The sequence below is a fragment of the Tigriopus californicus genome, chromosome 2, assembly GCF_007210705.1.
Source record: "Tigriopus californicus strain San Diego chromosome 2, Tcal_SD_v2.1, whole genome shotgun sequence".
Classification (NCBI taxonomy): Eukaryota; Metazoa; Arthropoda; class Copepoda; order Harpacticoida; family Harpacticidae; genus Tigriopus; species Tigriopus californicus.
This window is the reverse complement of record NC_081441.1, coordinates 3269046-3295338: the sequence shown is the minus strand read 5'-3', so window position 1 is coordinate 3295338 and position 26293 is coordinate 3269046. Positions and strand designations below refer to the sequence as shown.

General features: G+C 43.6%; 2 protein-coding genes across 7 annotated transcripts; one reads left to right on the top strand and one right to left on the bottom strand.

Annotated features, from left to right (window-relative positions):
* Nucleotides 1–255: 255 nt before the first annotated feature.
* LOC131893423 (vinculin-like) lies at nt 256–18155 on the top strand. 6 transcript variants are annotated; one of them, XM_059243453.1, is made up of 19 exons: nt 256–820; nt 3046–3153; nt 4360–4395; nt 4612–4953; nt 5019–5363; nt 5428–5690; nt 5764–5908; nt 5980–6402; nt 6470–6845; nt 7938–8029; nt 13061–13169; nt 14086–14313; nt 14443–15915; nt 16017–16160; nt 16385–16539; nt 16607–16846; nt 16920–17010; nt 17127–17141; nt 17622–18155. In XM_059243453.1, the coding sequence occupies exons 1-19, from the start codon at nt 764–766 to the stop codon at nt 17789–17791; spliced, it is 4812 nt and encodes a 1603-aa protein (XP_059099436.1). In that variant the 5' UTR covers nt 256–763; the 3' UTR covers nt 17792–18155. The 6 variants fall into 6 exon arrangements, with proteins under 6 accessions (XP_059099436.1, XP_059099437.1, XP_059099438.1 ...); XM_059243450.1 differs by lacking the exon at nt 256–820 and adding an exon at nt 2861–2969; XM_059243454.1 differs by lacking the exon at nt 4360–4395 and having other exon boundaries at nt 258–820.
* LOC131893444 (2-amino-3-ketobutyrate coenzyme A ligase, mitochondrial-like) lies at nt 17949–24399 on the bottom strand. The gene is made up of 8 exons (XM_059243477.1): nt 24204–24399; nt 21342–21550; nt 19477–19578; nt 19200–19407; nt 19012–19132; nt 18637–18892; nt 18450–18576; nt 17949–18384 (listed from the first exon to the last, which is right to left on the bottom strand). Exons 1-8 carry the CDS (start codon nt 24229–24231, stop codon nt 18179–18181), a joined length of 1257 nt encoding a protein of 418 aa, XP_059099460.1. The 5' UTR covers nt 24232–24399; the 3' UTR covers nt 17949–18178.
* Between the last annotated feature and the right edge of the window lie 1894 nt (nt 24400–26293).

Below are 26293 nucleotides of genomic sequence, written 5' to 3'. Positions count from 1 at the left end.
CTAACATCTAGTCGGTATCAGAGGTCAATTAAGAAAAAAAGTTGCTCTATTTCAACGAATTTACTTGCTAAATAACTACAATTACACCACAATGCCATCAAAATACGACAGTACAATGAATTTGGCACAACATCATTATGTTCTAAGTTCAACTAAGCTTTAATTTCGACCCTGAATCTTACCGTCCCCCATTGCCTGCGCCAATAAAGCTTATCTCTAGCAGCTCGTTTCCACAACGGTTAATCCAGCCTCTCAAGGCTCAATCAGACATCAAATACTCACAATGGTTAAACTATATCATCACCCGCTGTGTTTCCTTGACAAATACCATGATTAGCATCGTATGTGAAGTTCTTCATTTGCCACACAACGTGAGCCAGTGTTACCTTTCAGTGGTCACCCTGCCTGATGTCTAACCAAGAAATGTAAAGAGAGCAAACACTCTTCTACAATCTGCATGAAGTACAGTGGTAGTAGTCGAGCTACTGTACAGTCTGTAACAGGATTCAGTAGTAGTATTGGAGTCTCGCACCCCTCCCATTTTCCAAGTACTCGGGAAGGCGTGTTGTTGATGAATTGAATGCCTGACTGATTGTCATTGTGTGCTGCTTTCAGACCCTTGAGATTGGGTGTATCGCATAAAAAAAGAATCACCACATTTCATGATTTATAATCAAGTGTCAAATGAGTGTTGGATTTGGGTGTGATGTGAAAACAAGAAATTTTTGCGGTTGGTGATTCTCGTTATCATCATCAATTCGTCATGCCCGTGTTTCATACTAAGACCATTGAGTCCATCTTGGAGCCCGTGGCTCAACAGGTATGGATGGCAGCAGGGTTCGAAACCCACCCACTTTCTGTCTTATCTGTTATTAATAATATTGTTGACAAACAGGAAGCTTTGACTTGTTGACTCTATATTACTGGATGGAAAACGAATTCAGTTATTAGACTTGTATCCAGGAGATGATTTGAATGCCTGTACGTTTAAATCGTTTAAACAGACAAGCTTTAATTTTCCTCAAAGGAATGGAATCGTTTCCTGGAAACGTAGGACGAGAGGGCTTACATAGGACCAAAGAGGAAAAGCTTTAAAAGTCACCACTCGACATTCAAAATTATGACATTGATCAATTGAATTTTGAATCATAATTCTCCTTCATTTATACAAAAAAAGGAAAAAGTTATTTTTACTATTTTGCTTGATTTCAAATAGAAGTAGCGAGAACGGTGTATGGACGTGCGCCAACGAAAATGATTCAATGAATTAAAATATTTAGTTCCTCTTAATCTGAGCGTAAAAACGCAATGCTCCTTTAACAATGCACAAGTTGCTCCGTTTTGAACATTCATTCCAACCAGAAACTCGTAATGTGTTACAATTTTTAACGCACTAACAAACATAGCTTCCCCTTTTTCTGTTGGAAGTGAATAAATAATTTTCGTCTCCATGTCTACTGGCCCAGATAAAAAAGTCTTAGTATTATGTTCTGATCAATAAGTAGTCTGGAGCGGGGAGGACACATTTTTTTGTTCTGCATTTGCTACCTATTCAATTTCAAATGAAATTGTCTTGTAATTAGGGTTCGTTAGCTGATATTGCTAAAAAGGAGCTGATCGGGCATCAGCCATAAGCTACAAAATGATTAGGGCCATATATATATATATCCTTTCTTTGATGAAAAGTTGATCTGCTTTTGAATAGTAAGGATAAAATCGCCCAAATTATGACATGCAACTCTCTACAACTCAAGGGATGTTAAATCACGAAACCAACCCATTCCCCAGTTTAAAATATCATCGGATCAAGTTGTTCCGGCTCTCCCATTTTGATGATCTTATTGAACTTCATATTGAATTCTCAACACAAAATTGATCTAGTATTTATATTTCCGCAGAAATGAGTCAATGAATCAGATCAGATTTGTTATTAGCAAAATGATCTAGTTTTTCCCTGACATTGTTGACATTTACACATGAATTCTTCATACCGTTTTCTGAAAGCAATCTGCCGAAATTAAGCTTTAAGATTGGCTTGCGAAATGATGAAGAAGTCATTTCATTTTAGGGAGTACAATGAGCACAAACAAGTTTGGCATTTTTTTAGCATCCTCATCAGCACTCAAACGAGGCCTCGTGTCAGAATTGCCCAGAATTGGGCAGATTTATGGCCCAGATTGGCTTGCGTAGAGAATTATTCATGAGATCAAAATGACTCCGACGCACAACCCTTCGAAAAACAACCAATTGAGGTGTTGCTACTGATTCTCCAAAGCTCATTATGAGCACGAAAAGATTCGTATCGCCATCAACCACAGCCGAAAATGAAGCCCTTCAAACGAACGAGGCGAGGATTGACATGGATTGACGAGGATTGACTCATTTTTTGGCGGATTTCCGCTGTTAAGACCTGAACAACATTGACGCATGTGGGCCAACCCAACTAATGACCATACCACTATAAAACACGGATACCAAAGACTTCTTTCACAATGACATAAGACATGTAGACGGTCGAGATGCATGGCAAGTCCATTTCGTGCCGGAGATCATCATGATTATGCAGTGCTTGACATTAATGCCATTTAAGCACGCACGCATTTCCGCTTCGACCGAGATCTTCAGTGATTTCTGAGTATTTCTCTGCCTCTTGTCACTTGGACGAGGCTCAATTCACAAACCTGAGCCTCTTCAGATATGTGTACATATTTGAGCTATCTTCCCGTATGTAGCCATCCCATGTACATTGGGAGTAGACTAGGGGCGTGGGCGAGGATGCGAGGATGCATTTTCATGGTTACACCGAGTCAGATAGAGAGAGCGAGAGAGCGGTAAAAAAAAGGATTAGATGCTTTAGTGTACACATTCACTGAATGGAGATCAGCCAGAGCGATCCTCTCAGTCACGAAATGAGGGGAAACCAGACTGATTTAGACCTAGTGGATGTGTTTGGCTTCCTCATCGGAGCTGTAGGACCCGTTACCATGAATGTTTACGAGACGTTTGTACCGCGTGAAGTGTGACTCTCCTTTTTGTTTTGTTTAGGTGTCTCGATTGGTGATCATCCATGAGGAAGGCGAGGCCGGACATGAGATGCCGGACCTAGAACGGCCGGTGTTTGCCGTGTCGAAAGCCGTGACCAATTTGGTGAAGGTGAGTGTCAGGAGGCACAACAATCGGGTTAGACGTCATGTTTGAAAATGGTTGATGAGCATAAGCTTTTAAGTAAGGGTGGGAACAATCATTGGAAGGATTCATGACATGATGGCTGAGAACATTCACGTTTCAAAAGATGTAGCTCATTTATTCCCGTCTGGCAACTTTTGGTCAAGATTATTCAAACCCGTTCATGAGCTGATTGAAGCGGTATGAAAAAAGTAAAAAAAAAGCTTCATTTAGAGACGCTTGATTGTCTTTGAAGTGGCAGTTCAAGGCTTGGCTATTGTCCTTTCCATTGAAATGTTTGTGAGCAAGCTATGTTTGATTAAAGGGTACTTCCCTGTTAATTCCTCTCTGGACGATCACGCCACTACAAATGGTTAAACTTTGGTTCTGGGACAAATATTTGAGCAACTCACAAGATGACCCGTGACAAATCGGCATTGTAGACTTGCTTGAATGGTTTCAAATGGTTTTCGAGGTTTGGAGTCAAAGAACGTGCAAAAAAAAATGCACGAGGACTTTGAACACCCAATCTCTACGACAAGCGTTTCCTTGCACTCAACAAATTGATTGACATTTCCTCCATTTGAAGTTGGATCTTGGAAACTCAAGAAGACAAGAACTTGTCGGATTCGGGTCTACAAAACATAGTATTGTTTTATCATCAGAGCATGAATCGCGGAGAAAGTACCCAAAGTACCAAAATACGTCGTAGTTTGATTGTATGATGATAAAACGGGTCAATTTGTATTGTTGCCCAATTTACGATGCTCCAAACGATCGAGCAAAAATAACCATTTTCTATGGTACGTACATATGTCAAAAGCATCATGCTCTGCATCAAATATATCTAAGTTTATCAATCTAATATGAAACAATTTCATATTCAAGCAAGATTTAAAAAAAACAGTTTTTCTATCGATTCATTTGGATATTTTTTTGCCAACCCACTTATAATTCAAAGTTCAAAATGTAATCAAAATAAACTTGACTTGTTGTTTGGGTTAGAACGAGGGTTCGTGCGAAAAAACAACGTGTCGGGCTTAATTATTCAATCAAGAGCGTTTTGAAGAAAAGAAATCAAGTATTAGATAAATGAGAATTTTTAATAAAAAGGAAACCTCCATGAATGTTGCGTCTAGGTTCGTTGAAAGTACTATATATACTCTTAATAACATTGCCTCGTTTACCTTTCAGACCGGTAGGGAACTGCTCAGACTTGAGTCTGAACGAGTGAGTTTGTAAAATGGCTTGACAATCGAGCTTTGATTTCAGTTTTGTAACACTCCAGAGTGGCTTCGTTTTCATAACCTCTTATCCGAGTGACTCTCTCTCTCTCTCCCTGTCCAAGAGCCTTTTGTAGTAAAGCTTCTATTTATGATCGCCATAAAATGGCCTCGGAGTCGCAGACGGGATTTCTAATACCTTTTTCACGGCGACTCTTGGTAGGTCGGAAGAGAGATGTCCACATCCACGGACGATCTCATCCTCAAACAAGACATGCCCCAAGCCTTGAACAAAGTGGATGAAGCGGCCAGGCTATTGGTGGAAGCCGCAAAACTCAGCAAAATTGACCCGCTCTCCAAACCGGCTCGGATGAAGCTCATCGAAGGATCCAGATGGATCCTCCAAGGCACTTCCAATGTCTTATTAGTGTTTGACGAGTCCGAAGTTCGAAAGATTGTGCAAGATTGCAAAAAGACACTGGACTATCTCTCTGTGGCCGAAGTCGTTGAAAACATGGAGGATCTGGTTCAGTTCGTCCGGGATCTTTCGCCCATTCTGAGTCGAGTAAGAGAAATCCAAGATAGAGAGGCATATAATGGGCATGAAAAATGATGTACGTGTTTCTTTAGGTCACAGTCGAGGTGTGCAAACGAACCGAGGACCTGACTCATCAAATCCATCGGGAAGTGTTGAATCGTTGCGTGGAGCAAGTCAAAACCTTGGCCCCCATCTTGATTTGTTCCATGAAGATTTTCATCCAGATCTTAAGTCAGGACGGGAAAGGGGTGGAAGAAGCGGCCGAGAATCGCAACTATCTCTGCGGAAGAATGTCCGAAGAGCTCAACGAGATCATTCGAGTTCTTCAATTGACCACGTATGATGAGGATGAATGGGACTCGGACAACTTGACTGTAATGAAGAAGGTGCAAAACGCCATCGAAAGTTCAATGCAAAACGCCCACGACTGGCTCAAGGTAGTTTCTATTTGTGAACTCACCTTGGAAAACCGACATCATTAACGATGCGTGAACTGTTTAGGATCCTAAATCCCTTCATGGCGGGGTCGGAGAAAAATCCGTTCGACGGATCCTGGAGCAGGCCCTGAAAGTGGCGGAGCGGTCTTTGCCCTTAGACTCTGAGCACATGAAGAAGCTTGTAGGCGACATCCAGTGCATGACCGACAGCTTGTGTGAATTGCGGCAGAAAGGAGAGGGAACCACCCCTCAAGCCGAAACGCTGGCCGCAAATATCGAGTCAAGACTGCACGAGCTGGTGGCCACCGTCCAACAGGCCATTAACAGGTGATGATCTCGATTCAAGAACTAAATAAAGTCCAAATAGAGTGACTTCCTTCGTTCTGCATTCCGTAAATAGAGTGGAGAAATCGGGCATTCAACAACCGGCGCCAACGGTGTCAGGTCGTTTGGAACAAGCCCGAAGATGGTTGGAACAACCAGCAGTTAATGACCGAGGCCTCGGACAACAAGCTATAGCCTTGGTAGTTGAAGAAGGGTTGAAGGTGCGTATTTTGTCGCTCTTGTTGCATCGGGACCACCTAATGGATGATGTTTTGGTCATTGGATTGGTCAGATTGCGGACGTCCTTCCCGCTGGTCACAGAGACGAAGTGGGCGGCCTTTGTCGACGGATTCAAACCGATGCCTACAGTCTGACCATGCTGTGCCAATCTGAGCAGGGCGAGTCTCCACGTGCCGTTGAGTTAGCACGAAGTATCGCAGGCAATTTGAATCGGCTCAAGGATGTCATCCGCAATGCTCTCGTCGATCGAGTGGTGAATGACTTCTTGGATGCGGGCACCCCATTGAAGCAATTCACGGAATGCGTTTTATCGCCTCATCCGGCAGAAGAGACCCGCGATAGGATTTTTGAGGACAAAGCCATTCGATTAACGACCTTCTCCGAGAGAGCCATTCAAACGGCGAAAATGGTGGCCGTGGGAACAAATTCGGGCAATAAGAAAGTGGCCGAGGCTTTGCTGGCTTATGCTGCACAAGTGAGAGAAGCAATGCGGTTGGAATAGTTTAAGCGTAGATTCACACCCGGTTTTGCCCCGCGCACAGGTTGATAGTCTGGCCCCTCAATTGGTGAATGCGGGTCGGATCCGAATGACTTACCCGGAGAACAAGGCGGCTGATGAGCACTTTGAGAATTTGAGACATCAATATGCTGAGGCTGTTCATAGGGTCCGTGGACTTTGTGACGAAGCCACTGACTCGTTGGCCTTCATCGAGCAGTCCTTGGAAGCCATGGAGGATCGGACAGCTAAATGTGAGGATGCCGTTCGGTCAGGTCAAGCCTTGAAAATGGTTGAGAACACGTCAGCTTTGGCACGCATGACCAATCGAGTTATACAGGTAGCCAAACAGGAGGCGGAAAACTCCGAGGATCCCCGGTACATTTCTGAATTGCACATTTCAGCCGAGCAACTCCAAGCACGTAAGTCATTGAAAGTCAACCAATAACGAGATTATAAAAACGCCCATTGTTATTTGTTACTGTTACTGTAATTCTGTTACTCGTGCGTGAGAGCTGAGATGGCACGAAATAGTCTTCTCAAACTGGAAGGATGGTCTCATTTGTAAATGATTAAAAAATGATTAAAAACATGGGCATCAAAGAAGAGTTAAAAAAAAGCACAACACAAAAAAGAAAGAGTCTTGTGACTTATTCAGGCCCGCATTTCTACTAAGGAAGTATGTAAACTATATATTGAAAAACAAAAATGTACTAATTAAACTGCTCGAAGTTTTTAAACCATACGTTACAAAGTATTCATACTAGGGTTGGGTTGAGTCCGACAAAAGTCGGACTCGCACGCGTCCTTCGATTTTTTTACTTTTTGCCGGGCTCGAGTCTTTAACTAGATTCATCTCAAGCAATAAGTGTCGCCTTGCGAAATTCTAAGAAAAAATAACATAGAAATCTTGACGAGTCCGAACTCGAGTCAATTTCTCCAAAATCGAGTAAAAGACTCGAGTGTCCTCGGACTCAAGTCTGGACTCGTCCCCAGCACTAGTGAAGAAAGAAATGGGACATCTTTACTCAAGTACCTTGTTGTGCACCGTCGTCCTCCTTCCACATATCGCTACTTTATGAGATTCATGTAGTGAAGATGTGAATAAACAGAGGTTTCATAGCCCGGTATCAGCTTGTGGTGAAGTTCTCCATCTGTGGGTATGTTAAGCGTCCAAAGCCGCCCTGTTGAAAGAGGTCGAGGAGTAGAACTGAACCGGATCTTGTCTCTTTTCTAGGAAGTCGTATTAACACTATACCATGTCTCCTCTAAATTTATGTCACTTTATTTGCACTTAAAAAACACAAAAGTAGTACATGAAATGAATTTCCAATACCCAACATGGTCATAAGTTTTACATAAGAAGAACTAAATACAAGAAATAGAAACATTCTTGGTACTTTCGTGGTTGAGCTGGGATTAGCCGAACTTCGAAGTAAGACACTATCTCCTCTTACGTACACATGATCAAGATAAACCGATCAACATTTAGGGTACAACACATCTCTTTGCAGGAATTGCACCCATGGTCCAGTCCGCGAAATCTCTGGCCATGCACATGAATGACGATGCTCTGATCAATGAATGGAGGTCCAACAACCGCAAGGTAAGGTGCTTCTTTCCTCAACCCACTTGTGAAAGGAAATGTTTATGAAGTCGACTTAATGAAATATGCTGGGTGGGAAAGTGTTGAAACTCGACTCAGCCAAGTAGCCTTGGAATGTTGATCACCTGTCCAAGATTTTTATAGACCTGTCCCTTCTGTACTAATCGGACGATATCCGAAATTGTGCGCCGAATGGCGAGCCAGCCGAAAATTATTGTTTCCCAGGATTTTCCTAAAAGCATCCATCACTGCGTCGGCGACTTATCGCGATTAAGGTTGTCTAACGTTCGTTCCTCAAGATCCTTATCGTGGCGATTTCACATCCACGGCCATCTACTTCTCACACAAACTTGAGGATTTAGCCAGATTCATCTCGTTAGGCAAAATGTCGACAAGGTGGTTATAAATTCTGATTATGTGCTTGCTTCAATGTCATGAGTTCTAGTTGCATTTTCCTTTATCGATTGATCGGGAAGTTAGGTCAAAACAAACATCTACCGTACTTTCTATGTGTATTAGGAAGAAACAAGTTTAACAATTGAGAAGCCTCAGAGAGAAATGAGGAGGACTTTAATGTTTTAACTAACCAGGATTCTCAAGTTAAAATCCAGGTCGTAAATTTTTCAAAGATAACTTTCCCTTGTCGAATATTAGTTGTCATGATCGCAAAGCATAATGGCAGTGGAAATAGTACATTTCATTGTCAAACAGACAATTGCATGATTTGTGTTTGGTCACATTCAAAGGCGACCTCTAAAACCGCTTCATATTTGAATTTTCGGGATTAAGCAAAGGCTCCAGATCGCTTGACGAATATCCAAGTTTCGTATGCTCAACATATCTCAGCTGTTCTTTGCTCTAAGGTTTACTTAAAAAGCTAAGAAGTCACCCTTCTCAATTAAAAAGTGTTGAATTGAGTGGTGCGAGAAATTATGAGACGAAAAGAGCAATAGGTACAAATCCATACTCAAAGCCTCTTTGATCTTGGGGCAAGATTTTCCTCGGTCGGTGAGGCCAATTTCTCGCAATGACCTTTGAACAATGTGTCTAGCGTGGTCAAAGGATGGACTTCTTGACCGACTCCAATTGAATACAAATTTCATTATGCCCCAGTACAACAAAAGTCACATCTCCTTCTCAAATCATCACTGCCAGCATTTATTTTTTGTTTTGTTGTCTTTTATGTCAAAACTATGGAAAGTTAGAACAAAAGATGTTCACACTCAGGCATGAGAAAGTCGAAAGCCCATTTATCTTTGGCAGAAATCTACGTATATTTGAGGCAAAGCTACATTTGACCAATAGCTTTAGTTTCAACTCTGACAGCAATAGTCTCACCCGTGGAGGGCAAGTTTGAAATTTCTCAAGCCTTGATGGCGAAAGCACATTTGGGCACAATCCGCTCGATTTGGCTTGGGCCACAAGGCTGGAAATCGGCAAAACGCAGGGAATCCGAGTTGAGAGTGCAGCTGTGCCCACACGTGTCAACAAGGCCACATGTCCCGATGCAATTGCCTCTTCGGAGGTGACCTTAGTCCACTTCAATCGAGAGTCAAGGCGACTGAACTTGTTCCTAATGCCTTGCGAGCTGGCCTTTGGAACGGCCTTTGCGAAAAAAATCAAGCGAAGAAAGCAATTGAGCATAATGAAAATCAGGACTCTCATGGGGTGACTGAAAAAAAATCATTCAAGTTGGATATGGATTTTGACACTCAGCAGAGGCTGAGTTTTCTCTCCAAACAGATTAATCAAGGGGTGAAAAGTAGATGAATTCCAAGAAATCTGAAAAAACAACTCTGTTCCAAGCGACGGCGTGCAGATGATTTCTGCTCATCTCCAACCCCGACATTGTACAGAGTTGCTCAAGAACCGAAGTCGAGATAATCTCTTGTTTGGGGTAATCAAATATGATTATAAAAAAGCCGCACCCAGTATGACTTCTTCCATGGCCATATAGTAACACCACAAGATATGGTGAGCCGTTGCTCCATTACCAGGAACCTGTTCACCCTGTATTTTTTCAAACAAAAACGGGTAGCCTCCCTACTTCTTACCTCGTTGCGCAAGAGTCGAGATCCAAGGCAATTCTGGCCTCGCCGTTGCTCGTCTCTGCATTATCCCTCCTGCAACTTCAAGGTGTTCCATCCGAACTCCATGGAGTGCTACCCATCAGAAGAAGCAGCATGGTGCACTCGCGTTTTGGGGAATCCTTCAGACGGTGATGACTTGCTTCGGCACTCGTTACTTCGCGACGACTTTGTAGTATTCATCAAATCATCATTCTCGCATTGTCAATACAAATGGGGGAGAACGCGAAGGGGATGCTCATCCTCCGACCGTAGAAAGGGAGGCTGATTTCGTCGTTCTCCAATCGTGGGCCGTTCAAGTGTCGTGATCAAAGCCTTAGAGTGCCGTGACGAACCTTGACCAAGATGGTTTGCAAGTGCTGCTGGAGAACCCAGGAAGAGGGTAAAGTCCTGGGCAAGAACCTGAGTGACACCGACCCGGATCCCGAGAAGGAGAAGCTCCTGAAACGAACCAGTGGTGAATCTTCTTTCACGGTGTCCAGTTTGGGCGGTGGGCGCCAATCCCATGCTTACGAAGACGAATGTGACCAGCATCTGGAGGTGGCCGAGGAAAACGCCAGGAACAGTAAAGTGACTTTGGTGGATCCGATGGATGAAAGCATCATCGACCTGACCAATACGGGAAATGGAGATACTCATCAACAGGACGCTAATCATAAGTTGGCACACTCGCCAAAGGTGACGTTTTTCGATCAGGGCACGCCCCCGATCTCACCAACAAAGCCGAGTCGTCAACGTCAAAGGGAAAAGCAACAATCACCGGGGGGAAACTCGAACCGGTCGTTGAGTGCCCCTGAGCAAACTAGAAATAGTGCCAATCTGTCGGATCATCAAGTGGAACAGGTTCAATTGGGACAAAAAGCTACGGTCACCTCAGTGGACCATTTGGGTGGTAAATCTTCTAAAACGAGCTCATCTTCGGGCGGCGTTCGATCTTCCGTTGAGGCACAGATTGATGATCTCAATCAGGTGATTATGGCGTGTGAAAATGTGCAAATTGGCAGATGCTTCCCATTGGAATGCCTAGCATCTTATAACCTAGATCAACATCTGAGGGTGAAGGAGGGGGAAGAAGAAATGGGAAGGCTAAAATCTGTAAGTGGATGATTGCATGGAACAATGAAATTGGAATGACTGGCGAAAAAGAAAACCCTCAAAGTGTCGGTTCCACTTTTATGGGGCACTTTGGACCGTTGGGTAAAAATGTCATGAAGCCCCAGCAACAAGATGGCTAGGGATGAAATCAAACACCCTTTTTACTCGGACTCAAATATCGTTTCAAGCATGAAACCCAGTTTATGTTTCTCACCCTTCCCCTCTAAACAAGGGCAAACAGAAGGAACAGGATCACTTTCTTCGTCCCGTTCATAATTCATTTTCCAGAGGAGTCATCCATCCTCCTTGTCAGTCGTCATATTGATATAGGAGTCTATCTCTTGTACTGGATCTGACCTACTTAGGTAGGGCGTATCTGAAGATTGACTACGAAGAACAAGAACGCAGAGTCAGGAGGGGAACCCGTCCTGAAAATCTTTGAATTCGTTTAATTGAGGGAATTTTCACGTTCAACCAAAGGGTATGTTGTTCCAGATCGCTCGACATCTCTTCTCATGAGTTAACGGGGAAACCTGCCCACTTGTGAATTATCGCTTTTCTTTCCGACCTCTGTGTCTGTCAATTAGAATCACCAACTTCAAAGGCCACCACCACCGACATTCAATCCTGTCGAGTGCAATATGCGGCCGTATTTCTTTCATTCCCGCCGTTGGGGAGGAAGCCTATAATTTCCCTTGGCCGGGTCATTCATGCGGAAACGGGAACATAAATTTGATTCAACCTGACAAGTCACATCAAAAGAAAGAGCCAACTTTCCCACTTTGACAATTGCCATTGTGAAGAGCAGCTATTTTTTTTTATCGGAAGGAACATTGAATCAAGACAGAAGACCCCAAGATTCCTGGGGAAGCTCATCGAGATACGTAGTAAACGTATACGTTTATACTCTACTTGAACCAAGAGTAGGAGTAGAAGGAGAACAAGAGTCTCGCTAGGACCACATCGTGTTCTCTTTGCATGGCCATGATGATTTGCTCATGACATGAACAAGTGGAGAAGGGGAATTTTTTTGGCAGTTTGCCTCCATTTTGTAGTAAAATATCTCGTACAGTGCCTACTACTTCGGACTCGATCTCATTCTTCTTCTATCCTGGCGCCTGTCTGCCCCCTTCCTACCTACCTACTATACCCTATACTACTTCAGTAGGTACATGATTTGACTGTTCCGTTTCCATAGTATTACTACGTATGTAGAGTTGATGGGAGCGCGTTCGAGGAGTGAAAGGAGGCGTCCGTTTTGGGGTTCGAGGGGTGATCTCTTGTCGTTCCTCTGTTCCATTTGGACATCTTCAATGGATAAAAGCCTCGGTTTGTCCGGCTCTGAATGAGTAGGGACATACATGCTGTCACCTGGTTCTACATTAAAGAGTAATTGCACTTCGCCAAGAGGTGCAATTTTCATTCTGGCGGATCTGACAACAACCCTCAATTGTTTGGGAGAACCAGATTTCCCCTCACAGAAACTCGGGTGTTGAGAGAGTCTTCGCCCATCTATGAATGCATGGCGTTGATCCTGCCCCAGTCCAGTGCTCTCACAGGTGGCGTTAGATGCAGGGCTGTGGGTCGGTCGGCCTATCCCAGCCTCCCAGCCTTCCCAACTGTCAACAGAGTGTTCCACTTGATCCCTAGTTGTTCCCGGTGACTACACTGTAACAAATCAACACCAGCTTCATCATAGGAGTTTGAGACCGAGGCACGAATAGACATTACTCAATTCTCACAGGTTAAAAGAGTGGATATCCCTCCTCCTTGAAAAGAATATAGTACAAAGTAAAGTGAATTGTCCTTGGGGCTTCTTCCAAATCTTACATTATCGTTCTTGTTCCAGCTATTAGATTCTGTGGAAGGTGTAAAAAGTGCTGTGGCGCAATATCCGGCCGATTCACTGCCACCTCCTCTGCCTCCCTATCCGAAGATAGGGGATCTATCGTTATCAGGTAAGACGGCCTATTTTTAAACATTTGATCACCCCAGCCATTTAGGGACTAGTGAGACGGTTTTTCAGTCAGGGTAGAGCGAAAGGAACGCTCTTTTGTGGAATTCTCACTCTTGAAAATGAAAGACAAAAGTCATGTGAAAGCAATCTACGGTGTGTGTGTGTGTGTACTCTAATGCGCGGCCTCTCACATTCTTTGTCTATCTATACTTGATGAACGGATCCATCATAGTCGATTATTGTTGTTCTCCCAAATCTTCTCTCGGGCGGAAAAAAATCGTCCGCTTAACCTTGACTGCTAGCTCTAAAAGGCAGATCGTTAATGAACAAAAAGGAGAATTGAGGAAAGAAAGACTTAAGAATGGGCAAGCCATCGATCTGACATTTCAAAAATGTCGAAACTTCAAAAGCTTTGAGGAGATGTGCGAATCATTTCTTAATCCCCATCTCAACTCCTTAGAAGTCTTTGATGATGACCTCGGCTTTGTTTTTCTCGCCTGAAAAGGGTTTTCAAGAAGTTGGCAACGCTTGCAAACTTCGAATGCTTTGAAGTTGCACCTTCCTTCCCTTACTAAATTGCATTGCTCGTTTGGAAGGAAATGTATCGCTCTCATTAGAAAGAAGTACGAGGGAGAAATTATCTGGAAGAAAGCACTTCAAAGAAATCTTTTGAGCACAAGATCGTTCGGCTCATTATGTTTTGAAAGTGCAGTATGGTTGCGTAACGTGTTTACGTATTTATTACCTTCCAAAAATATGAGGTTGGCTGCTCAACAAACGACAAACTGTTCTTTTAAATCCTTCGTAATGAAACCCGAAACCTTCTGTCGTCTAGTTGAGTACAGAAAGTATGTCAAAAGTAAGGAAACACATTTTTACACATGCTTGCTGACGTTTGGAATGTTTGCGTTATTAAGATACCCAGTCCAAGAGGAGTGCCACGATGCCCGTGGCTAACGGATCCGCCCGCAATCACCGTCCTTCATATCAGAGGTCTCATGGCCAGGAAGACAAGAAAGTGTTCACGGACTCTGAACTGAGCGAGATTTTTCAAATCGATTTCGGCGAAATCTTCGGCTCACCTGATATCACCGTCCCAGACTCGAACTATCGGGGAATCAACTTGCCATCCAAGAATCATAGAGGTTCGCAGATGTGGAGCGTGGCTTTGAATCCTATGATTAACCTCTTCTGTGTTTTTCTTGCGTGTTGTTCCCTACTAACCTTGGAGAATTCACGATATCTTGACTGAAGCCAACATTGTTCTCGATTAGGCACGGATTCGTATCGGAGGACCCAAAAACAGTTGGAGAGCAAGAAGGCTTCTCAGATTTCCTCGTCTTCCACTTCGTCTTCCTTTTCATATTCAAACGCAGCCCTCCCTCCCCCATCCCAATTCGCAAATGGAGGTCACAAACTGGCAAAAAGTGCTTCCAGCGGTCAAATCAAGGTCCCGGTTTTGCCTTCACTCTCGGACCCGGTTCAATTTGGCAAGCCTCCACCTGCTCGGCCTCGCGAGCCTCAACCAAGTCATGATCAAATTGATGCCGATGCGTTGATCGACGAGCTCATGAGAGAGGCGGAGAACGATCCCGGATTAAGGAAAATGAGTGGTCTGGATAAACCGAAACCTCCTGCCCAAGCGCCTATACCCGATAAATACGCCTTTGTGGCCCGCCCATATCGAACGGCCCAAGATATGATCATTCGGGACCACGATTCTACTACCAACCATGACCCTCATCAATTCAACCGCATCTCAAGGTCGTCCGACAAACACCGGTCAAGTCATAATCACAGAAGTGCGACTCAGCGGGATCAACGGATTTCTGAACCTTCGGACTCGTGGAGTCGATCCAAGAGTGCCGATTCTCGCCCTTCTGCCCCTTACTCGGGATTAGCGCGGAAAGATCCAAAATTGTCCAACTTCAAGCGAACGTCGTCCTCTGATAACTTCACTGAGGGTATCATGCATGAGGTGGTAACGGATCAAGACAATCACTCTGTCAAGGATCTCGTGGCCATGATTGAAAAAAACACCACTTCGGAAAGCGTGAATCCTTACATTCGAAAGTGGGGATGTGACCTCATCAGTCCTGAGCCGCACACTAAAACGAAAACTTACCGTCGTGAACGCAGACAAATGCCCGATTATGAGGCTAAAGGCATGTATAATTGGACCTTGGACTCGTCCTATCGATCTGGTGGAATGAACGGCGAACACAAAAACGCAAAGGATTGGGGTGGGTCCTTACACGAGTCCTCTAAACATCACGACAAGCAGTCTCTCTTCGACAATGATTTCCGTTTGAGCGCCCATGTGGCAGATATGGATGACTTGTTGGGCAAGTCTGGTCAAGTCAATGACGGCTATGCAAGTGAGGGCGAGAGATCAGTCCATTGGCCTCCTGAAGATCAACTTAGTACCTCAGACAAACGATCAGCCTCCAAGAAAGCTAGCCAACACTTGTCGGCGTCCAATGGCCACGCCTCCTCCCAACCTCCACCCAAAGCTACGAGTGCCATGGACGAACAAATTGCCTCAATCCAATGCGACTTTGAAGCTGAATTGGACAACATGCTATTGGACACTCAAAAGACTACCCCCTCAAACTACCCACACCATGGAAATGGAGTAATTTTGAAAAACAACCTCCGAAACGATATCGCTAGCCGCAAGAACCAGCAATACCAACACTCGCACTCCTCTAGTCGGATAAACAAAAAAATGAACGCGTCGCTACAAAGTAAGATTGAAAGGCAGTGTGCATTGCCAGCCCTTGTGTGGCACTAACAAGTTCCAAAACGCAGCTCCATGTTTAACTGGATGTCATTCAATTTCCGATAGAATCATCGGCTCGAAAAACCGCGAGTAGTAACAAACGGGATTACTTGTCATCCTCGCACGCTGGAATGCCACCTTTGGCACCCGTCTCAGATGAGGACGGCTCATATCAAGCTCTATCTGTCGTATTTCAGGATATCAAGAAAGGTAGACACTAAAGGCGTGACAACTTGATCCCTATTTTACGTGTGCCTTACAGTGTCTGAATAACATGCGTGATCCTTTCGAAGGCATTGACAAAAGCCTTTGCGCTTTATGATATGACATTAGAAATATGAATATTGATTGCCAACAAACATTCCCTCCAAACCGGCTATGCTATATACATACGTATGCGGGTGAAACTTCAACAGATTTACTTTTTAACCCAGACTCCGGTTCAGCCCCACCGCCTCGCCCTCCGCCTCCTTCAAGCAACCATGGTCATTCCTTCCTGCAAGATCACTCAGGCTATGCCGAGACGACTGATGACGAATCCGAGGATTTGTTCCTGCACGCACCCACGCCCAGTCAAGGACCCATCATGGTTCGACAATTTGTTATCCAACGAGAGGGGATCCACCTTTTCACTGACTTTTTATTGTGCTTCACAGATGGCGGCGCATGATCTCCATCAAGAGGTGAAACAATGGTCCAGTAAGGACAATGACATCATTGCAGCGGCCAAGAAGATGGCCTTGCTAATGGCCAAGCTATCGCAATTGGTCAATGAAGACACCGGTTCTAAACGGGATCTAATCGCTTGCGCTAAGGCCACAGCTGACGCGTCCGAAGAGGTGACCAGAATCGCCAAAGAGTTGGCCAAAGAATGCACAGACAAGCGCATGCGAACGGTAAGTCTGCTTTGGTTGAATATGAAAGTGTTCATATGATAATCTATATACGTTGTGTGGATCCTATCCTCAGAGCTTGCTGCAAGTTTGTGAGCGAATCCCAACGATTGCCACGCAATTGAAGATCCTTTCTACGGTCAAGGCTACAATGTTGGGAGCACAAGGTAACCAGAATTTGATAGCATTTACAAAAAAGAAACTGATTTCCTCGTGACTTGAGCAATGGCAAAGTCTACATCCGTGTCCCATGTTCTAATGAGGCCAACTTTTATTGTTTCAGGAGTCTCTCGTATTGGTTAGTAGACAAAGAGAAGGTTGATGTTGAGAAACACGTGTATTTTTAATGAGCAAAAAAGACCTTGACAAGTCCTCTCTACATGATTAACACTATTTTATATTCAAAGGAGTTCAATGATTCCTTGCAGTAGCAACTAATCAATCAGATAATTGCTCATTAATTTGGGGTGACCTTTTTCATCATTATGTGATGATCGATGAACCTCTTGTGGGAACAGAGACGATTAATCGAAAAACATATCTTTGTAGTTCAGCTAATCATTTTCTGTTAACGTCCTCCTTTTAGCTCTTTAGATTCAGAATAATCTATGCTTCATGCGGTTTCTTTGTTTGAGGAGAGATTCATGTTCTCTTTACAGACACAGATTCTATATTCTTCACTATTGACTCTCTTTAATCTATGAACTCATGCCCTTCATTTGACATTCTGTTTTTCTCATTTAATGACGCTTTTCTCCACCTTTTTCTCCCAATCCAGGGACTGAAGAGGACCAAGAAGCTACTGAAATGTTAGTGGGCAATGCGCAAAACCTCATGCAATCCGTGAAACAAACCGTGACCGCTGCTGAAGCGGCTTCCATTAAGATTCGCACGGATGCGGGCATCAAACTGAGATGGGTGCGGAAGCAGCCGTGGTATCAGTACTAAAGAGAATCATGACAATCATGTAAAATAACCAATGAAATTTCAACTTGATTTTTCTTGTTTTTACTATGTAATTTTAAAAAGCGCCGATTCACTTTAACCACTCAGTAGAATCCTATGTAACTTGTGGTTATAACGAGAAATGATGTGCCTTTTTTGACAAGGTGCTGCTGCGCTTCTACCTAATTCTGCTTCCATGACAAGAAAAACTGCCACTTTCTTTCTCTCTCTCTTCCGCTAAATCGAGTGTTACTGATTCTCCTCTGATCGCTTCCTAAAAAATCAAGTCAATGAAACAACTGTGGAAGAACACGTTTCTCACAACTAAGAACGAATTGTTTATGAAAATATATTTTGGAAAATCGAACACGCCTTCTCTTATTTCATGGTTTAGATCACTTTTCGTTTCTTGCCCACTTCAATGAAGGCCTCAACCGTGCGGTCAATATCATCCAAGGAATGAGCGCCCGAGATTTGAACGCGAATCCGAGCTTGTCCCTTGGGAACCACAGGGAAGCTGAATCCAATGACATAGATTCCTTTCTCCAACATGTCATTAGCAAAATCAGATGCTAATTTAGCATCTCCCAACATGACTAAAAAGTTTTGATGAGTAAACATTAGCGATATAACGCCAGGGGTCGAAGAAACTTGCACTTACCCGGGGAAATTGGATGGTTCTCGCCCGCAATTGTGAAACCAGCTGCCGTCATTTTGGACCGGAATCGAGTAGTGTTCTCGGCAATTCTTTCCACAAGAGACGAATCGTTTTGAATCATATCAAATACCTTCAATTTAGATGGTCATTGATATATGAAAAAAGGAGAATGAAAGGAATCTAGTCAGACCTGGGCTGCACTGGCCACAACGGCTGGAGGTAGGGAGTTAGAAAACAAGTAAGGACGGGCCCGTTGCCTCAAGAGGTCAACAATTTCTTTGCGGGCTGAAGTGTACCCGCCGGCAGCTCCTCCCAATGCTTTACCCAAGGTAGAATTAATGATATCGACCCGACCGTCCAAGCCAAAAAACTCCTCAGTCCCACGTCCCGTTTTTCCGAAGAAGCCAGTTGCATGGCATTCGTCAATGAAAACCAAGGCTTTATATCTAAAGGAAGATTTTTTGTTAAGTATATCTATTACCGCATTCAAGCGCTCATTTTTTTCATTGAGTTCCAAAGGCTTGGCCAAAAGTTTTCGAACTTGAAAAGGGAAATTTTCAATTACTTGTCAGCCAAATTACAAATGTCTCTCAGGGGAGCCACGTTTCCATCCATGGAGAAAACACCATCCGTCGCAATAAGCTTAGTCCGGGCGTCCTCACTCTCCGCCAGTTTTGCCTCCAAGTCTGAATGAAATGAGCTCGTTTAGGTTAAGCAATATTTTGCTTTTACTAATTCTATCATGTTGCTTACCTTTCATGTCCTTGTGGGCGTAACGGAACTTCTTGGCTTTACATAATCTAATCCCATCGATGATTGAGGCATGATTGAGTGCGTCAGAGAAGACCGCATCTTCGGGTCCCAGAATTTGTTCAAATAAGCCTGCATTAGCATCAAAGCAACTGGCGTACAAAATTGTATCTTCTCTGCCGTGGAACAACGAAATCTTGTTCTCCAGTTCCTGAAAGCAAGTATGTATTGTTATTTTGAGGAGGATCATCTTTCAAAAGAAGCGACATTTGAATCACACCTTATGAATGTCCTGTGTTCCACAAATGAACCGGACAGAACTAAGACCAGCTCCATGAGTTTGTAAAGCTTTGACGCTAGCGTTGATTACGTCAGGATGGCTCTATAGGGGAAGGAATGGTAAATCAAAATACATCTTTGAACTCGTTTTCATACATTTTTGTTTGATCAAGATTGTACAAGAAATGAAAACATATTTGTTCGTATATTTTGAGTATGCAAAAAATAATTGCACCAATTGTGCTCACACTACTGAAGTATGATGTCCAAAAGTGTAATGCCACGAAATTAAAGGGCTCCAATAACAGTTACCTAGATGCTTATGCACTTATGATCAGGATTTAGCAAAACCTTGATGGATTTTAGAAGAGGCAATCCTAAATCTTTAGGTGGAATAAAAGCTTGACAAAAGTTTCCTCTCAAATTACATGATACTTCTCATGATGGTGATAGTGCCATCATATGTACCGTATGAGCGATAAGTTTAGGTTCCAACATAATGTCAATAATTGGGCTATTTTAAGGCAATATTGGATTTTGTATTTTCCACGTTCATTGAATTGGTCAAAGGCATCAACATTTGTCTCAGACATTCTCACAATGCCCGCCTCTGTTGGCGACGGCCCTCTTGAGACGAGGGATGACGGAGGCACAAACGGCACGCACGGTATCATCTTCAATGGCATCCCATTCCTTGATCAGGGTCTCAATACTGCGGTGAGGTGTCTTGCAAGCCCTTCCCTCAAGAATGGACCAAATAGAAAAATCTATTGGATTGAGATCGGGGCTGCTGGGAGGCCACATCTCCTTGCTCCAGAAGCTTGCAAAAAAATTCTGACAAAAGTCTTGAACAAGTTTCGCTGTGTGGGCTGGAGCTCCATCTTGCTGGAAGACGTAAGGACCGTCAGAGTAGGTCTTGCGAAGCCATGGAACAACCTTGTCCTCCAGTATCGACTTGTAATGCCATCTGTTGATCTTGACCCCCATGTCAACGAAGATCAAGGGAATCTTCTTGCCATCGGAAATCACGCCGGCCCACACCATGATGCTGGTCGGTTTTTGTCACAAAGAGACTGATCGATGGTGGAGGGGGAAAGATGTGATATTGGAGCCCAAGACACGGTCTGTTTGGCTATTGAAGTGAGGCTCCACCGTGAAAACTTTCTCAACGGTCCAACAGATTGGGCCGGTCATGTCAGCTTGCAGCAACTTCAACAAAACCTGGTCAGCCTTTTCTGCATCGAGGCTTCACTGATCAGGTGTCGTTTGCATTTACGGTAGACTTTTAGCCCAAGATCCTTGTGGATAATCCTCCTCATGGTGTTAGAGGCCATCCCTTCCTCCTTGGCCATCTTCCTGATCGACCTGGATGGATTTCGCCTCACCTTCTCCCTGATCCGTTTGATGGCAGGTGGGGTCCTCTTAGCCAGTGGCCGACCTTTTCTTGGCCTCTCCTCTATCCCACCAGTCTCTTTGAACCGTTGAGCTTGCTTGTAGACGAACTGTCGGGTCACCTTTTTGTCCGGAAAGAGCTTCTCAATCTCAGAATTTGACTTACCAGCAACATGGAGCTTGACGATGGCCGCACGAAGCTCTTTGTCTGCGTTCATGATGAAGTTCCAGTTCCTTTTCTATTTGTTTTTCTAACTTCAATTTGTCATCATATATCAACTGGAATATCGACCAAAATTTTGGCGCGAAATTCATAAAATTACTAGCCCTATATTGAGTTTTCAAGTCGGAACCCAAACTTATCGCTCATACGGTATTGCCCAGCACTTTCAAATCCCAAACAGGTAGTACAGCTTGCTCATTCAGAACATACAGTACCTATATCAACAACAAAAAAGAAGCAAGATTCCATACCGATAATCCCAAATAGTTGTTTGCGCAGAAGTTCAGGATCGGTTGATTGTTCCCTTGCACCTTGATTGATACATCCTGTTTTGATGTAATGATCCGTTCAGATTTCCAAGTTCCAGCTTCCCGGATGTCCTGAAGTTCGCCCTGAAGGCGTTCTGTTAGAGCAGCCGAAGTGAATCGCCGGGTAATTGGCTGAGACAGAGCCTTCAACTCTGTAATGAATTGGAGCAGGTTAAGTGAAACTGACAACTCAGATATGCAAAATTCTCGATTGTGTAAACTGTAGCGTTTCGTGTTCGACGTGCATGTCTTTGATAAAATGGGCAAGGGATTAAAAAGGCATATTGATTCTATAAAGTATTGCTCATTTCATGAATTGATTACACTTGCTATTTATTCCCAAGCACGTGTACCTAAATATTTCAACCAAGTTTACTACAAGCAACCTCAATGACAATTAAAACTCATTTGCTCCAGAATCTTTTTTCCTTTTTTCTAAATTTGTAAATGTGAACATAATTTCCCATGATTGTCATAATGTATCTGATATCCCATAACGCCGACTTTCCAATCCCCCAAATGTTATTAGGACTATAGGCCAACTCAACCGTAAGTAGAAGGGAGGAGACGTGGTCTAGTGCGCAATTTCCTAGCATGAGAGAGGTCCCCGGTGCGATTCTTGTCCTCCGACCTTTCTCAAGGAAACTTTTAGACGCCAACCACACCCACAGACGGAGTACCAATCTGATACGGACTATGACACTGCCAATCGGAAATAAATTGGACGATATGATGGCTAGCTTCGCTGGCCGGGCGAGGTCACCCCTCCGACCCCAGCACCCCAAATACAAACAAAAGGAAAGGAACCAACTCAAAAAAGTCGAGCATTGAATTCTCTAGGATTTTGAAATACCACTAGACTGCTTTTCCTCCTAATCGACTACTTGATCGGGAAATTAGAGTTGATTAAGCCATGGAGTCCGTCAGGACTGGAGAAGAATGCTTTTTGAAGCCTTGCTAGAGGACTTCTGAGTGTTGCGTTGCCTCTTAATTGGGTACTTGATTGGGAAATATGGGTTGCTTGAGCACCCTCTGAACGGGCATGCATTAGATTAGGAGGTAACGCATTGCTAGAACGTCTTCAAACAAGGTTTTGAAGAGCCTTCCTTTCCGGACCTGAAGGCCTCAATGGTTAAAGATAAACCTTAAAGAAGATCCCCGGGGGCCCCCAAAAGTTGTAAATAAGACGCAACTTCTTCTAGCACCCAAACGTTCAACAAGAAAACATCCAACCCTAAGACACGCCCTCGCTATAGCTTTCGTTTTAGCTTTCGGTCAGCGAACGTGCGTTATTGTCTTTCTCTCCTCACCCTCTGCAGTAAACTCCGAGGGGAGGTGAAGCACTCGCAGCAAGAGAAGGACCTGACGGAAGGGGGAATCGTCTCCATCCCTCGAAAGAGAACGCCTTCTGACAGCGTATGGATTGTCATCCCCATCGACACGCCTAATTTGGAGCAAGTCGAATGGAGCATGGACGAGGACCTCGAAACGTTGAAGACCGAGCCGACTCGCTCAGGGGTGCTGTCCCACATCTTCCTGGCCAATCCGTTGCTCTTCATTGTTTTGACGGTCCATTTGACTAGGAACTGGTTCAAGGATGAAGAAGAGAGGAATTTCTTAATACCTAGATGTTGGATTGTGGAGGAATTCGCCGAAGAAGAACGCAGGGACTACGAATGCCGCAAGAAATTCGGTGACCGATCCGTGACCGAATATCTGGCCAAGCTCAGAACCAATGGCAGGACCTTGGAGGATGCCCTGAACGAAGCTAGGCCAAATTGAAGAGCTGTTTTGAAATTGAACATAACCACGTAAATAATAATAATAATAAATAGGTGTTGAAATCCAACTCGTTTGAAATGTTAATTCATTGAGGTTTTTTTTATTGGAATTATTATCCTTCGAGCGAAAAAGGTCCTGAAGACCATTCTCAGCGTCTGACCTGTGCATACACATACTATCTTTCTCCAGTACAAAGTTCACTTACCTTTTAGGCTTTCCAGTTTCAGGGTAATCAACATTCGTTTTTACAAAAATATATGGTGTGCGGGATGAGTATTTTTATTTGGAAAGCAAAAATCTATATGTTTCAGTCAAATTTTTTATGTTTGATTTCATCCACTCCCAGAAAAATCTAGGAAGAAGTTAAGGATGAGCCTTAGTTGAAACAAAATTCTCTTGTGCCAGTGAAAAATTGAAAACAAACAGAAAATGTTTTGCCCATTTGAGCTTCAACTGGTTCAGCAGGTTTGCAAAAGGTCAGCCAAGTTCCAAGCCATTGAACTAGGCACATTGTCAGGTTGAAAGAGCTCTGTAGTAATTGGGAGGGACTAAAAAAGTTAGGACTGAACGGTATTCGAAGAAAGTACTGCACGTTTTCTAAAACATTCATGAAGTTTGTCTCAATCCAGGTTCCAGACTCAACTCTAGAGACCGAAAGTTCGATGGTATTAAGCTCAAAGCCATTGGTATTTGCCAAAAAAGAATTTGATATTCATAGTAATCGAAATCTCTTCTGGAAGTTTGTAATTGGAATAAAAACTTAAGGAAGCGTCTTGAGTTGCACAATTTACTATCTGTTCATCAAAACTGTGACCATGTACCAAAGTCACGTTTTTTCTTACGGCAGTTTGCCAATCAGTATTGCTGAGTTTGATCAGTTTAATTGTTTCAGTTCAGGTCTAAATACACTGTTCGACGCTAAAAACATTTCCTGATTAAGCTCAGCTCTACGTAATTGGCCAACTGTCGGGCGCAAGCAATTTGATCTTTTCCGTATTTTTTCGTAACTATTTTGTAACTTACCGTTTCCCATTAACAATCGCAACGCCATTTTAGGTGATCAATCCGATAGGTTGGTCTGACTTGATCTGTCTAGCCACCGTTTCACGGGCAAATTACCTGGCTTAAAATGGTAAACTACGAAAACAGGCAACAGAGGTGACTCTCCCCCTCGAGCGAGTCTTTTCGAACACTTGTTAAAATGCTCTGTTCATATAGAAGAATGGAGGGTTGATGCACAGGTGTAAAACAGAAACAGTTTTGAAGACCAAATGACAGATGTTTCGTCAACTCAACTTAGTATGTTAATCGATACTCCTTTATTCAACTGCCGCTCGAAAATCAAAGACGGAAGTACTAATTTGAATAGTTTTGTCAGTTCTGGAGCAACGCAAAGCCACTAAAAGAATCCCTGAGTCAGCACATTTGATGAATCAGGAGTATGTGGGTGTTTTTAAGATGCTTGCATTGAAAGACTTTCTCAAACATTCCGGCTATAATTTGGAGTGTCAATTTAGTCAAATTCAGACTATGAAAACTTGCTCCTATGAATCTTATTTAGGTCAGTTCCCTAAAGTGGTATTTTAAGAAAACAAATACACATAGCAAGCACAAGTGTCTTATTTCCAAAAAGACAGTACAAAGATCAAGGTTCTTGAGGAACTAGCTTTAGATAGGCAGGTCTCGTTCATTTCCATGGCAGAAACCTGGCTTCGACCAGGAGTCTTAGATGAAGAGGTAGCAATGGCTGGTTTCACTTTAGTTCTATGTGATAGAGAACAATCTTGCGCAATTTCTCTCGGCATGTAGGTGCAGCCATCAGAGCAAATAACGTTCTGGATTTGGTCTTTTCCAATGACCTTGATTTGATCCAGTACGTCCATGTGACGCCTAGTAATCTGTCAGATAATCATCTTTTTGAGATAGAGCCGGCCATTACTCAAAAGCCGGCCAAAAAGGTCGGTCTGGCTAAGTTCAATTGGCCGTTGATTATAGAAAGGTTAGAAGAGCTGGACCTCATTTCAATGCTGAAAAGGAATCATCCATTGGTGTAGCCTTAGACAAAATGATTCTAGTTTTCGAGGACGTCTGTTCCACTCTAGCAATCTCTGAATGTGCTTCACAAGGCGGGGTGTTCCGTCCACAATCGAGTACATCATCCTAATATGACATGGATAAATGATGTACAAGATGAATGATTGTTCCCGGAACGGTTTTTATCAAAATGTTAAGATAACATATGTTATTGTCTTGGGAAAATCCCAAAGTTGTTGGATTACCCATCATGTAGTCCGTTTGTCGGTCAGATGTCGACCAAATGCCAGCCTAATGCTCGTAGTGACGTCATCAAACCATCAAACCATGGAAAAGCTCCAGTACCCGAGGGGCTGGTCAGCCCAGCTACAACCATGGGTGAGGAATGTCGGCTACATGTTTGAAAGGAGGAGAAACAGGAAATCCTCGGTCATCAAAAACGATATTCTCGTGAGCATTTTGAGAAGGGAAAGAGGATCTGGATAAGCAATCTCACCCTCAAGATCGACGTTACCAAAATGTTGGCCCCCTGACAACAACTGACGACCAATCCTTCCTGAATGTTCCATTGGGACGTAGTTCCGGCCCAATGTCAACCCTTTGCCGTCTAGACCCACTGGTGGTCAGATGTGACCCACATCCCACACCTTACAGAAGAGGCAGACACAATCCATTGTCGGCAATCCAAGAAACCCCTTGATGGCCAATGTGGCTAGCCTGACGAAAGGAGGTCAAACCTGGACATTGGTATGTGAAAATCCTTGTTGCGGTCAGATGTCATGCAGGTGCAACAGTTTTACCGAAGAAACCGTCGCCGTCCACCAAGGGCCCTGGAACAACCCTTTTAGCCTCCATGTGGAAGAGGCGGAAGCAAACATTGCAAAGGAAAGTTGAATCAACAGACAGTCACATTTTTGGGCTCGAGCACAGCAACAGTCACATTTTCATTCTCCAGGAGAGAAGTCAGATTTTGAACCTCTCCAAGGAGGAAGCACCCGCCATTGCTAAGTGTTGGGACGTTGTCATTGTTGTGGTGCCAAGAAGTGGGAACTGTTTCGAAGGACAGAGATCGTCATCAT